This window comes from Muscardinus avellanarius, assembly GCF_963383645.1.
Source record: "Muscardinus avellanarius genome assembly, chromosome: 16".
In the NCBI taxonomy this organism is placed as follows: Eukaryota; Metazoa; Chordata; class Mammalia; order Rodentia; family Gliridae; genus Muscardinus; species Muscardinus avellanarius.
Genome location: NC_137802.1, coordinates 3,790,951 through 3,802,765, shown reverse-complemented (window position 1 = coordinate 3,802,765; position 11,815 = coordinate 3,790,951). Strand labels below are relative to the sequence as shown.

Genomic DNA, 11,815 nt, shown 5'->3' with positions numbered 1-11,815 from the left:
TGGCACCGCAGGAAGGGGCCCGGGTCCAGCAGAGCATCTCACCACACACAGGGCCCCACCCTGGACACTGCGGGCAGGGGGCCCCCGGCCCTGTCCCCCCCCCCCCAACCTCGGCCCTGTCCGTGGCCTGCGGCTCGGTGGCTACCGGGCCGCTTGGGATCCAGAGGTTTGGGGGGGAAGACAGGTTCCAGCCCCCGGTTACAGTCAGTGCCTTTGAGTAAAAAGGGGGTGCTGGGGGACCAAGGCCCTGGAGGTGGGGGCCTTGCCCCCGGCAGCCATGCAAGGGGCAGCCACACTGGAGAGCCCTGGGGGGACGGGCGGCTGGGGCACCAGCCCTCACGGTCCCATCCGAGCTGGGTCAGGAAGCTGGGTGCCCAGGGCAGGCCGGGCACGGCGGCTCGAGGCCAGACCACGGGGCGGGCGGGCGGGCGGGGACACGGGGTGGACCTCCTGACCCCCTCGGCCTTGGGGGAACAGACGTGGATTCTACGTTTCGGTGGGTGTTTTTTTTTATTATTTTGTACAAAAATAAATTGACTTTTAGGAATTTTCTTTTGCTTTCTCTCTCGCTCGTGCTCGCTCGCTCTCTCGCTCGCTTTTTTTTTTGTCTTTTCAACTTTTCATAGAAGTTGGTTACAACTTGTAAACATGTTTTTAAATTAAGAATTAAGATAAAGTACCCGTTCCGTTACAAAGTGCCAAGACTTCTAAATGGGGTTGCTTGCTTTTTTTTTTTTTTTCCTTTTTCCTTTCCATTTTGTAAAATCTTTATGTTTTTGATTTTATTTTGTTATTGCTTTTGTGATCCTGGAACGTGGGCTCTCCACTCCCAGCCCTGCCTCAGTCTTGGCTGTTCTCCCGTGCGGTTACCTGCTCCTCTGAGAAAAGTACATTATATATATTTCTCTATATATAAACTTCGTTTTTTTAAAGGAGAAAAAAAAATCTAAAAAGTGCTTTAAAAAGTCAGGAGAGGGGCTTGGGGGGCAGGGTCAAGACAGAAGTTTCCAATCTCCAAATGCAGGGGGTCTTGGGGGCCCAGGTGGGGTCAGGCTGGGCAGGGGCCCCTGAGGGGCGGCCCCAGGAGGTGCCTGGCGACCCCGCCCCGGCCCCTCCCAGGCCTGGGGATGAACAGACCAGGTGTCGGCTGCCAGGAGACTCGGAGCTGCCAAGCCGCAGGTGGGGGGGAGGCAGGGAGGCCGCTGGGGAGGTCGGGGAGGCCCCCCTTAGTAAGTGCCCTGAGGAAGGAGGGTCGGGAACGGGGACAGGGGCCATTTTAACGTCCGCTCAGAGCGGACAGAAATCATTTAAGGTCTTGTCTGAAAGACGCGTAGAAACCGGCAGGGGAAGTATCAGAGCTCACCACAGTCAGTCCCCGGCCCCCAAGCTCGCCCTGACCACAGCCCAGGCCCAGGACCTCGCCCCACAACACCCCGAACCAAGCCCCGAGACCCAGCGGCGGATGGGGTGCAGGGAAGCGGGGCCGGGGAGGAGGCCCAGGAGGGGGCGCCCGCGGGGCCAGGAAAGCGCTACCCTAGCTCGTGGCGCTCGTATATATATATCTGTATATATATATAGATATAGAGATCTGTATATAGATAGATTTTGTTTCGCTCAGGGGTGGTGGGTGATCTGCCTCCGGCTCGGGGTCCTGTCGTCCTTTGGTTCTCAGGCGAGGCCGGCGGGGAGGTCAGGCGCGGCGGCGGCCCCGGGGACCCCTCCTCCACCGTCGTCGGCCGCGGCGCCCGCTACATTCAGCCGGCCGGCGCCCTCGGGGCTGGCCGCGTCCTCGTCCTCGTCCTGGTCCTTAAAGTGCTTCTCGGGGCCGTGGCGCCGCGCGTCGGGCGTGGCCGGGGGCTCGGGGCCGGGCCGGGCGCGCGGCTTGCGGCCGCGGCGGGAGGGCACGCCGTTGCAGCCGTCCTTCTTGAGGTGCCGGTGCAGGTGGTCGGAGCGCACGAAGGTCTTGCAGCAGCTGCCGCACTGGTAGGGCCGCAGGCCGGTGTGCACACGCATGTGGTTCTTCAGGTCGTAGTTGTGCGCGAAGGCGGCGCCGCACTGCTGGCACAGGTACGGCTTCTCGCCCGTGTGCTTCCGCATGTGCACCTTCAGCTTGTCCTGCCTGCGGGGGGCGAGCGCGTCAGGTGCGCGGTCTGCGGGCACCTGCCCTCCAGCGCCCTCCCGGGGCAGCCGGCCCTCCTCCGCCATCCTGCCCCAGCAGCAGCCTGGTTCTGAGGGCCGCGGACTGAGGGCGGCACCCAGACCAGGGCACAGAGCAGGCTGGGCAGGGCGCTGGTCACTGCACGTGCCCTGGCCCACGGGCTACCCACCCCTTGGCCCCCGCCCAGACCTCACCCGGTTGATGGAGCTAAGGCCGACAGACTCCTACTCAACCCTCAGGGTCCTACCTGGGAAGCGCCTCTGCCCCTGCCAGTCCCCACACATGCGCCCCGCTCTCCTCTGGTGCCGCCCGCCCCTCCGTGGCTCCCGGGGCGCTGAGCCTGGGCCTCCCGGGCCAGGACACTGCAGCCGGCCTCTGCCCTTCCGGCTCCCCACACAGGCCAGACCCGCTGCCAGGCCCCAGGCATCTGGCCACTTTCCCTCACACCAGACAGAGGCCCAGAGAGGCACACAGACTCCCCGGGCTGCACAGCGGCCCGGCCACAGGCGGGTAGAGGTGGAGGCAGCCAGTTTCGTCACCCCAAGCCCCGGCCTGGGTAATTACAGCCCGGCTGCCACAGGCCCGCTTACTCAACATCGGCCGTGACTCAGAGGGGCCCCGGCTCCGGCCCAGGGGCGCAGAGGCGGGTGGAGGCCTGGGCAGGGGGCAGAGAGGAGGGACTGCCAGTGCCCCCGCCTCGGTTTCCCTGCTGGCAGGGAAGATCACCCAGGTGGGGGTGGGGTACCCAAGTGTCCCACAGGTCAGCGTGAGCCCACAGGCCTGTGGTAAGCTGCTGGCCCAGGCCCCTGGGGAGCCCCCCACCCTGTGGACTCCCCCTGAGCCGAGACCCCCAAGGGCAGGACCCCACCTGGGGAGCAGCAGCAGCCCAGCTCTGCCAGTTTACCCACTGGGCCCGCCTCCTGGCCACTGCCCTTTGCCCCCACCTGGGCTCTGGAGCCTGGCCGCACCCGCCTCCCTGGTAGGCTGGGGAGAGGAGGGGGCCCAGGGTACTGGGGAAGGGGCTAACCTGGGTTCCCACCCTGTGGGTGAGGCCAAGCCAGGACAATGGCCTCTTTCTTCAGCCTCGGTGGGCGTGGTGGGGGAACCCCCAGGGCTGCGGGCTTGCGGGGGGGCAGGGGTGACGCTGAGTCACCCAGCCTGGCCGGGCCCCTGCCTGCCAGGGCCCCTGCCTGCCAGCCGTCCCGTCCCACCTCCACTGCCTGGCCCGCCCTGGGTCCACACGGCCCAGCCAGTCACCCCTGAACTGAAACCGAATGGCAAACTGCCCCAGCCTGGCCTTGAACAGAGATCAGACCCGGGCTCCCTCCCCTGCCAGGCGGAGGCAGCCCCAGGGCCTTTGCACTCCCTATCCTCTGTCCTCCCTCAGGGAGTTCCTGTTCTCCACTACTGCTTTTCCCAGTCCCTGGAACGGGGCCTAGTATACAGTAGGTGCTCAACCACTGTTGGCCTAAGGAAGGGGCTGTCCATCCTCTCTGAAAACAGCTTGCTACGGAAACCTCCTTGCAGCGCAAGAGGCTGACCTCTGCGGCCAGCTGGCCTCTGCCCTGTGGAGTCGGGCTCCACTTTGCAAACCTTCTGCCCCAACCTCCCGGAGGAGCTGGGAGGCTGGCAGTGCCGCACCTGGAGGCCTCCACCGCCCCAAACGTCCACCTGGAAGGCCAGGCACACTCGAGGGCACCCAGGCAAGAAGGGCTGACTCGGAGTGGGGTGGGCGAGCGCTGGGGGAGGACGGCTGGCTGCGGCCAGGCTGGGAGAGAGGGCAAGGCCAGGTGCACCAGGCATGCGTGCGTGCGTGTGTGCGGGACACATGGCCAGGTGCGATGGGGAAGGAGGGCAGGCGTGTGTGCGTGGCTGCACGTGGAGGGTGGGGCGTGCGTGGCCAGGTGGGGGTGGGGTGTGTGCAGCTGGGCGGGTAGGGGAAGGAGAGGGGCAGCGGGGCCAGTGGGCACGGTGCACGTGGCTGAGTGCGTGATGCAGGAGAGGGGGCGGTGGGCTGCGTGGCCGGGTGGGTAGGGAAGGGAAAAGGGTATGTGGCCGGGGACGTGGCTGCAGGGGATTGGCGTGGCCGGGGGCGTGGCCACAGGGCCGTGCATGAGTGGCTGGGGTATGGCCTCGGGGCCGTACTTGTGTGGCCGTGGCGTGGCCACCGTGCGGGTGTGTGGCGGGGGCGTGGCATGTGGCCAGGGGTGTGGCCGTGGCATGGGTGGTGTGGCCAGGCCGTGGCGTGGCCGTACAGCCACACTCTTGTGGCCGGGGTTTTGGCCACAGCTTGGGCATGTGGCCGGGGCGTGGCCGCAGCATGGGCGTGGCCAGGACGGCACGGCGGGGGCGTGGCGCGACGGGGCAGCTCACCTGGTGAAGCGGACCTTGCAGATGCTGCACTCGTAGGGCTTCTCGCCGGTGTGCGTGCGGATGTGCCGCGGCAGCTTGCCGGCGCCCTGGATCACCTTCTCGCAGATGGGGCACTTCTGGAAGGCCTTGGCGCGGATCTTCTTCTCGCCCTTCTGCGACCAGGCGGGATAGACGTCGCCCTCGTGCGCACCGCTGAAGTACTTCAGGTAGTAGTCCATGACGCCCTTGTCGTCGGCGCGCGCCTCGTCGTCGCTGTCGCCGGCCGCCAGTGCGCCCGCGCGGCCCACGGACGACATCATCTGCTGCAGCAGCGTGCTGGCCGCCAGCCCGTCCACCTCGGCCGCATCGCCGTCCTCCCCCTCGGCCGCGCCCGACAAGAAGCCCGGGGAGTCGCCGGGCTCAGGCACCGCCTCGGACAGCGCGGCCGCCTCATCCTCAGCGCGGCCAAAGTGGCCGTTCTGCGCAGCGGGTGGCCCGGGCGGCGGGAAGAGCGCGGCGGGCGGCGCGTCCTCGTCCCGCTCCGGCCACAGCCCTGGGGCGCTGTCGCCCTCGTCGCCGGCCGCCGGCCGCTCCGTCGGGGGCCCCGGGCCGTAGAAGTCCAGGCCGTTGCAGTCGCCCGCGGCCACGGCGGCCACGGCAGCGGCCACAGCCTCCTTGGTGGCGTCCAGGTCGTCGTCAGCCGCGCCGAAGGCCGGCCAGGGGAAGGAGGCGGCGGCCGCGGCGGGCAGGCTGTTCATGGGGTTGCTCTGGAAGAAGTCTAGGTACTCCTTGGCGCGCAGCAGGTTGCGCTGGTCCATCTGATCCACCAGGTCCAGCTGCGCCGCGTCCCCGCTGCCGTCGGCCGCCAGGATCTGCCGGTCCAGGAGGTCGGCGCACACGTGGCTCACGGCTGGGATCTCCAGCAGGCGCGCGGCGCTCAGGATGTCGGCCACGTTGGCCGTGCTCACGGTGAGCGTGGCGGTGTAGGCGAAGTCCATGAGGGCGGTGAGCGCCTCGGCGCTGACGAAGTCGATCTCGTACACGTTCTGCTGGTCCACCACGGCGCCCGACGTGAAGAGCTTCTTGAAGTACTGGCTACAGGCCGCCAGCACCGAGCGGTGCGTGGGGAACTCGCGGCCCTCCACCAGGATCACCACGTCGCACAGCAGGCCCTGCGTCCGCTGCTCGTTGAGCCCGCTGAGGATGTCACTGCTGTGGTCGGGGAACGGGATCCCGATGGGGCCGTCCACGCCGCCGGCCATCTTCCGCGCCGAGACCTGCAGCACGAAGGGCAGGTGAGTGCAGGCTCTGGGCCTCGGGGAGGCAGGGCACTAGCCTCCCCCCTCCAGCCGCATGGCAAACGCTCTGGTGGACCTGTCTGCCTCAGTTTTCCCAACCGTACACATGGCGCTCAGAGGTCCAGGTTCATTTTATCAGAAATGCCTGCCGGGTGTAGGGGTGCACGCTTGTAATCCCCACGCTTGGGAGGCTGAGACAGGAGGATTGCACAGGTTTGAAGCCAGCCTCAGCTGGCTTAAGAGACCCTGTTTCCAAATAAAATATAAATAGGTCTGGGAGTGCAGCCCGGAGGTAGAAGGCCCCTGGGTTCCACCCCCTGTACCACCAAAAAAAAAAAAAAAAAAAAAAAAAAAAAAAAGAAAGAAAGATATGCCTGCCAAGGGGCATCTAGAGCCGGGCACGGTGGCGCAGGCCTCTACTTGGGAGGCTGAGGCAGGAGGCTCCCTGTTCCCAGTTCGCGCCAGCATCAGTTACTGAGGCCCTTTGCAACTCAGACCCTGTTTCAAAATAAAGAATGAAAACAGGGCTGGGGTGTACCTCAGAGGCAGAACACCCCAGTACCACAAAACACAGAGACAAGTGGCGGTATCTCAGAGGCACCCGGTGGGTGCACAAGGAACGCTCCCTGATGCACGTTCCCCCCCTTTTAGGCACTGGGGGCTGAGCCCTGGGGGCAGTCTACATCTGAACTACATCCCCAGTCCTGCTCTATTCTGAGAATCCTAAGCTGCTGAGAACTGGCCTTGAACCTCCCATCTTCCTAAGCCTCAGCCCATTTGCCCAGGCTAAGCGCCCCTGGGGGAAGTGAGAAAAGGCTGGGGGGGCTGCGGCCCCACGGGGGTCCAGGGGACACTGGGCGTGCCTGGGCCGGCCAGGGACTTGGTTTGGTGGCAAACCTCTTCCTGCCTCCCTGAGCCCCCAGGACGGGCTCGGCCCTGGCCATGAGTCATAAGGGAACCCGGGCCACAGCAGGAGAGTCCCTGAAGGCAGCAGGAGGGCAAGACCTCCAGTCCTCAGGCCCATACCCTTCCCAGCCTGAGACAGGGCCCTGGAACTTCCGGGCCTCAGTGTCCCCATCTGTGAAATGGGTAGAGGCCTCTGGAGGTGCTGGCCCTGGGGACCGAGGCCCCGCCCTCCCCACCCCTGCTCACCGCCCTCCCCGGGCAGTGACTCATCCGCCCACTCTGCACTTGTGCAACCCCTGGCGGCTGTCCCCACCCCTCCGCCCTCTCCAGAGAGCCGGGCTGCCCCACGCCACCCAACACAACCCACATTCCTCCAGCTCCAGGGTCCCGGAGAAGAGGGCAAGTGGGCCTTGCTCGCCGCCCAGGCCTTTGTGCGGCCTGCTGCCTCCCTCCCCTGGACTCCCTGGCCCGGCCGCCCGCCCACCCTCCTTCCCGCTGCCCCAGCTGCTCCCTGCCTGGAGGGGAGGGGAGGCTCAGGCGGCTGCCAGGCCGGGCCCTGGGGGGGCCTCGCAGAGCCCCCCTCCTCCACCATCTGCCGTCTGGCCCGGCCTCGGGAGCCTGCGGGCAGATGGGGCTAGGGCTCGGACAGGCCCTCCCTTCACCACCCGTCCCCCGCAGGAGGCAGAGACCTCTGACCCAGCCACCGAGCCCCAAGATGGCTCCCCTGGGCCGCTCCCCTGGGTGACCCGGGGTCCCCTTGGGAACGGCACTGAGGTGTCTCCAGGGACCTCCAGCTTGGGTCCCGAAACAGCCCAACTGACTCAGCCCTGCCAGGCCACTCCACCCTGGCTTCCCACCAGGCGCCGCGCCCGGGCCCAGGCGCCGCGGCCCTATTTTAAGTGCGGAGGTCCCCAGGCTCCAGGCCACGGTGGGGTCCAGCTGCACCTGAGGACCGTGCCTCGGCCCTCTCCACCCAGGCCCTCTGGTTCTCCACCACCGGCATCCCTCTTGTCAGAACCAGGCCTGGGGACACACGCCAGGAAAGGCCCTCGGCACCCTGGCCCCCATTCCACAGATGAGAACACCGAGGCCCAGGGGCCTGGCCGGGGCCTCCACCAAGGCCTGTTCTTGGGAGCTGCCTGCCCCGGGCCACCCCCAAGATTGGGGTGGCCCTGCAGCCGCCAGACCTGCACTCTCCAGGAACACCAGCCACCTGCTGGCCCCGCCCCGCCCACCTGGGCCTCCTGGGGGCCCTAGGCCAACAGCCCCAGGGTCCCTGAGGTGATGGAGGGAGGACCCGGGAATGGGCACCTACATGTTGGAGACCCACTGTGTGCTTGTGGCTCCTTTCTACTAAGGCGGCCTAGCTGGCTACCGGCACACAGCAGTGACTGCCCCCAGGGAGCCACGCCTGAAGCTGGCCTCGGGGCAGGGTCCCCAGCTCAGACCCACACCCACCCAGCCTGTGGCTCCTCGCAGCTCCTCCCCCGCCGGGCTCGTGGGATTTCCGGCGGCTCGTGCTGACTCTGCGGCAGAGGGGCAGGCCCCGGCAGGCCGCTCCTGGCTGGAGGCAGGATGCCCTCCTCCACGGCCCGGCTGGTGCACAGTAGGGACGCAGCAAACAAAGCCCCAGCCCTGCCTGCCAGGCTGGAAGGCACACCCAGCAGCGGCTGCAGCCTGCCAGGCCACCTCCCGTCTAACCCAGGGCCACCGGCTGCAGCGGCTCAGGCCCGTCGCAGGCCTGGACCTCTAGGACCTTAGCAGCACCTTCACCAGTGAGCATCCTTCAGCAGGCACTCGGATGCACGACGCACCGCAGGCCTCAGGCCTTCCAAGGGGGCATTCCCCCCCCCCCCCGGGGACGGAGTTCAGGACCCCAAGGAGCCGGCTGGGGGCTGGGGCCAGGGAGGGCGAGGGGACCTCCCCAAGGTCGCTGGTGGCCACGGGGCACCTTCCTGGAGGACACTGGGCTGCCTGTCACCCACCCCCCCAAGGAGAGCAGGAAAAGAACCTCCGAGCTGAGTGACCTTGGGCAAGAAGCAGCCTGAGCCTCAGTTTCCTGAGGGGCGGGGGAGGGTCCAGGCACATCACTCAGCAAACTGCCTGAGGCCCTACTATGCTCCCAAGCCAGCCCCCGAAAGGTGTAGCCAGGCTGTCCCCTGGCCCGCTCAGGGACAGGGGCTCACTCCCGCCTCCTTGCCCAGGGACCAGAGAGGCAGGCCCGGCTGAAGGCACAGGCCAGAGGGGAGCCCGGCCAGAGAGGGTGGGCGTGGGCCCAAGGTCACACAGCTGCCTACCTTGCAGGTGCGGCCCAGGCCCCGCCCAGCCCTGCGCCTGTGTGCCTGTGTTGCAAGGTCGGTCGGCCCCCATGGGTTACCCCACCCTCACCTGGTGCCAATCCCAGCCTGGCCCAGGTTAATAGGACAGGAGGGCACGCGGGCCAGGTGGCTGCTGGCCGTCGTCCCCCAGCAGGCAGGCCTCCCTTTGGCAGCACAGAGCAAACAGGCCCTCGGCCATTTTACTTGTCCATTTATTACCCTAAATGGGGAGGGGCTTCCTGCCGGGCCTTAAAGGGCCAGAGGCAGCAGCAGGCCAAGGGGCCAGAGGGCACGTGGCGGGGAGCAGGGGGGCCCTGGGACCCGGTGCCAGCCCACCCTATTCCCACGCTCAGAGCATCGCTCCGGGCCAGGACGTCCAGACCCAAGTCGAAGGCCTGGTTCCCAGAAGCCTCAGGAAGCCGGAGCTGGCCCCACTGGAGGTGGAGGGAGTGAGCTTCCTGTCACCGGGAGAAGCAAGACTGCAGGATCCCACCCTGAGCCCAGCTACACCTGCTCCCCGGGGCACCTGGACCCTGAAGGTCCTCCTCACGTCCCGAGGGGAGGTGGCACCGGCCCTGTTTTCCAGTCAAACCAGAAGGGCGTGGGTGGGGACACGTCCACGAGGGCCGGCCTGCTGGGGGACAGATGGAGGGGCAGGGCCTCGTCGTGCTCCCCAATGGTGCCCTGCCGCGGCTGCGGCCTCAGGCCAGAATGCTGGGCCCCTGGTCATCTCCACAGGCACTGTCCACCGCGCTCCAGGAGGGGGTCTGACGGCTGACGGGAAATGGGCTCGGAGAAGGAAAGGGGCTTGCCAGGGTCATGCAGCAGAGCTGGGATCTGAACGCAGGCATCCGACCGCCGTGTCCTGCCTGACTAGTCCTCCCAGGTCGGCCTCTTCCCTTCCCCCAGGCGCAGGCCCAGGCCCCAGCACGGGCGAGCCCCCATCCCGGCCGGGCACCTGGGGAGCTCATCCCCCTTGCCCTCAGAGCAGCGACCTCAGGATGGCCTGGACACAGGGCAAGGCCAAGGAGAGAGCAGGAGCGGGATTAGGGGGCTGCGCTGACAGGGACATTGAGGCAGGCAGAGAAGTGACCTCCCTGTGCAGCCCCCTGGTCCTGCGGCCTAAGCCGGGGAGGGGTCTGCCAGGTGCCTGGGGCAAAGGGGAAGGGGCACGAGGTAGGGGGCACTCCGCTCCTGAGGCCAGCCCCCACCCCAGGCAGTCCAGGCCGCCGGGCGTGGCCAGAACTCCAGCTCCCAGCGACCCCTGCTTAGCCAGCTCTGCTCCTGAAGTGACCTCGGTGGCCTCTGCTAGTGTCCCAAAGCCCAGAGTCTACTGCCTCAGGGGGCCAGCAGATGGAATTGTGGGATTATGAACCCGGGGGTGAGTTGAGGGTGGGGTGGTGGGGTGGGACAGGTCGGCACCCACCACTGCAGGCCTGCAGCTCCTGCCTTGTGACCCTGGGGGCCGCCCTGAGCCTCAGTGGTGTCTTTGGGCAAAGCCCCAGAGACACTCCATTCCCAAGAGCATGCATGACAGGTGCTTTCGTCCCCGACCCTGTCCAGGAGCACGCAGGCTTGCAGGTGCCCTGGCAGAGCTGGGGACACGGGGGCAGGGCCGGCTGGGCGCCCTGGGCTTCCCCTGTGCCTCAAGGGCCCCCCGCCCCACATGGCCCTGCTCTGAAGCTTGCCCTAAAGCCCAGGCTCCCTGTGCAGCCTCCCTCCCAGGACTCGGAGTCCTCACACGGCAACAGGGCTGCCCCCAGGAGCACCCGCCGACCCCAGGGGTGCGCCCCTGCCCAGGGCCTCCCCCGCTGAGCGCTGCCTCAGTCTCCCCGTGAGCCAGGGCCCGCAGACTCTGCTCCTCCTCCCTGGGCTGCGAGTTTGCGTGGCTCCCGCGGGCCGGACTGCTGACTGGCCACCAGGCAGCCAATCAGAGCCGGATAACAAATGCCCCCCCAGAGTGACCCACGAATTAAAATTTCAGTGTCCCCGTTGGCTCCGCTTTCCTCCAGGAGGCTCGGCTTTTCCAGCCGGCGGCTCCTGCCCCCTCCCCCAGCCGTCTCCACAGCGATGCCTGGCGGTAAACAGAGCCCCGAGCCCCGCCGAGGTGCCGGCCCGGGCCGCCCGCCCTCCCGGCCGCCGTGGCCCCGGTGCCCCGGCGGCCCCCAGTGTGGGAGCGGCCGCTCGGGGTTACGCCCTGGCGGGGGGGGCCGGGATCCCCGCCGCCCTCTCCGGCCGGCAGGGGTCGGCCGCCGCCGCCACCCATGGGTGCCCAGGTGGGGCCCGTCGCGGGAAGGGCCGCCCTCACTTCCGCCGCCCGCCGCCCTCGGCGGCGCCCCCGGCCCGGCCGGCGGGACGGCGGCGGCGGCGGCGGCCGGAGCCTCGGGCCGGCGCGACCCAGGCCGCCCGGGCCGGGCTGGGGGAGGGGGCCATGGCGCCGCTCCCCTCCTGCGGCGCCGGGCGCACGTGGTGCTGGCGCCGGCCCCGCCGCGGGCCGGTCACGCGCCGGGCGGGCCGGGCCGGGGCGGCGCGGCGGGGCCGGCGCGTCCTACCTCCTTCCCGGGCAGCGAGGCCGGCCCGGCGGCGGCGGCGGCTGCGGCTGGGCTGGCTCCGAGGCCGGGAGGCGGCAGCGCGCTGGCCCCGCGCCACCCCCAGCCGCGGCGGCCAATCCCCACCCGGGCTGGGGGGAGGGCGATGCAAATTACCCCGGATCTGGGCCCGCCCGCCGCCTCCCCCGCGCCCGGCCGGCCCGCGCCAGGCCGCGCATCCCCGGGCTCGCCTGC

General features: G+C 68.1%; 1 protein-coding gene across 1 annotated transcript; it reads right to left on the bottom strand.

Annotated features, from left to right (window-relative positions):
- Positions 1-1,668: 1,668 nt before the first annotated feature.
- On the bottom strand, positions 1,669-5,787 carry ZBTB7A (zinc finger and BTB domain containing 7A; the record flags this gene model as incomplete). The annotated part of the gene is made up of 2 exons (XM_080713907.1): positions 4,532-5,787; positions 1,669-2,119 (listed from the first exon to the last, which is right to left on the bottom strand). Exons 1-2 carry the CDS (start codon positions 5,770-5,772, stop codon positions 1,669-1,671), a joined length of 1,692 nt encoding a protein of 563 aa, XP_080570033.1. The 5' UTR covers positions 5,773-5,787.
- Positions 5,788-11,815: the final 6,028 nt, after the last annotated feature.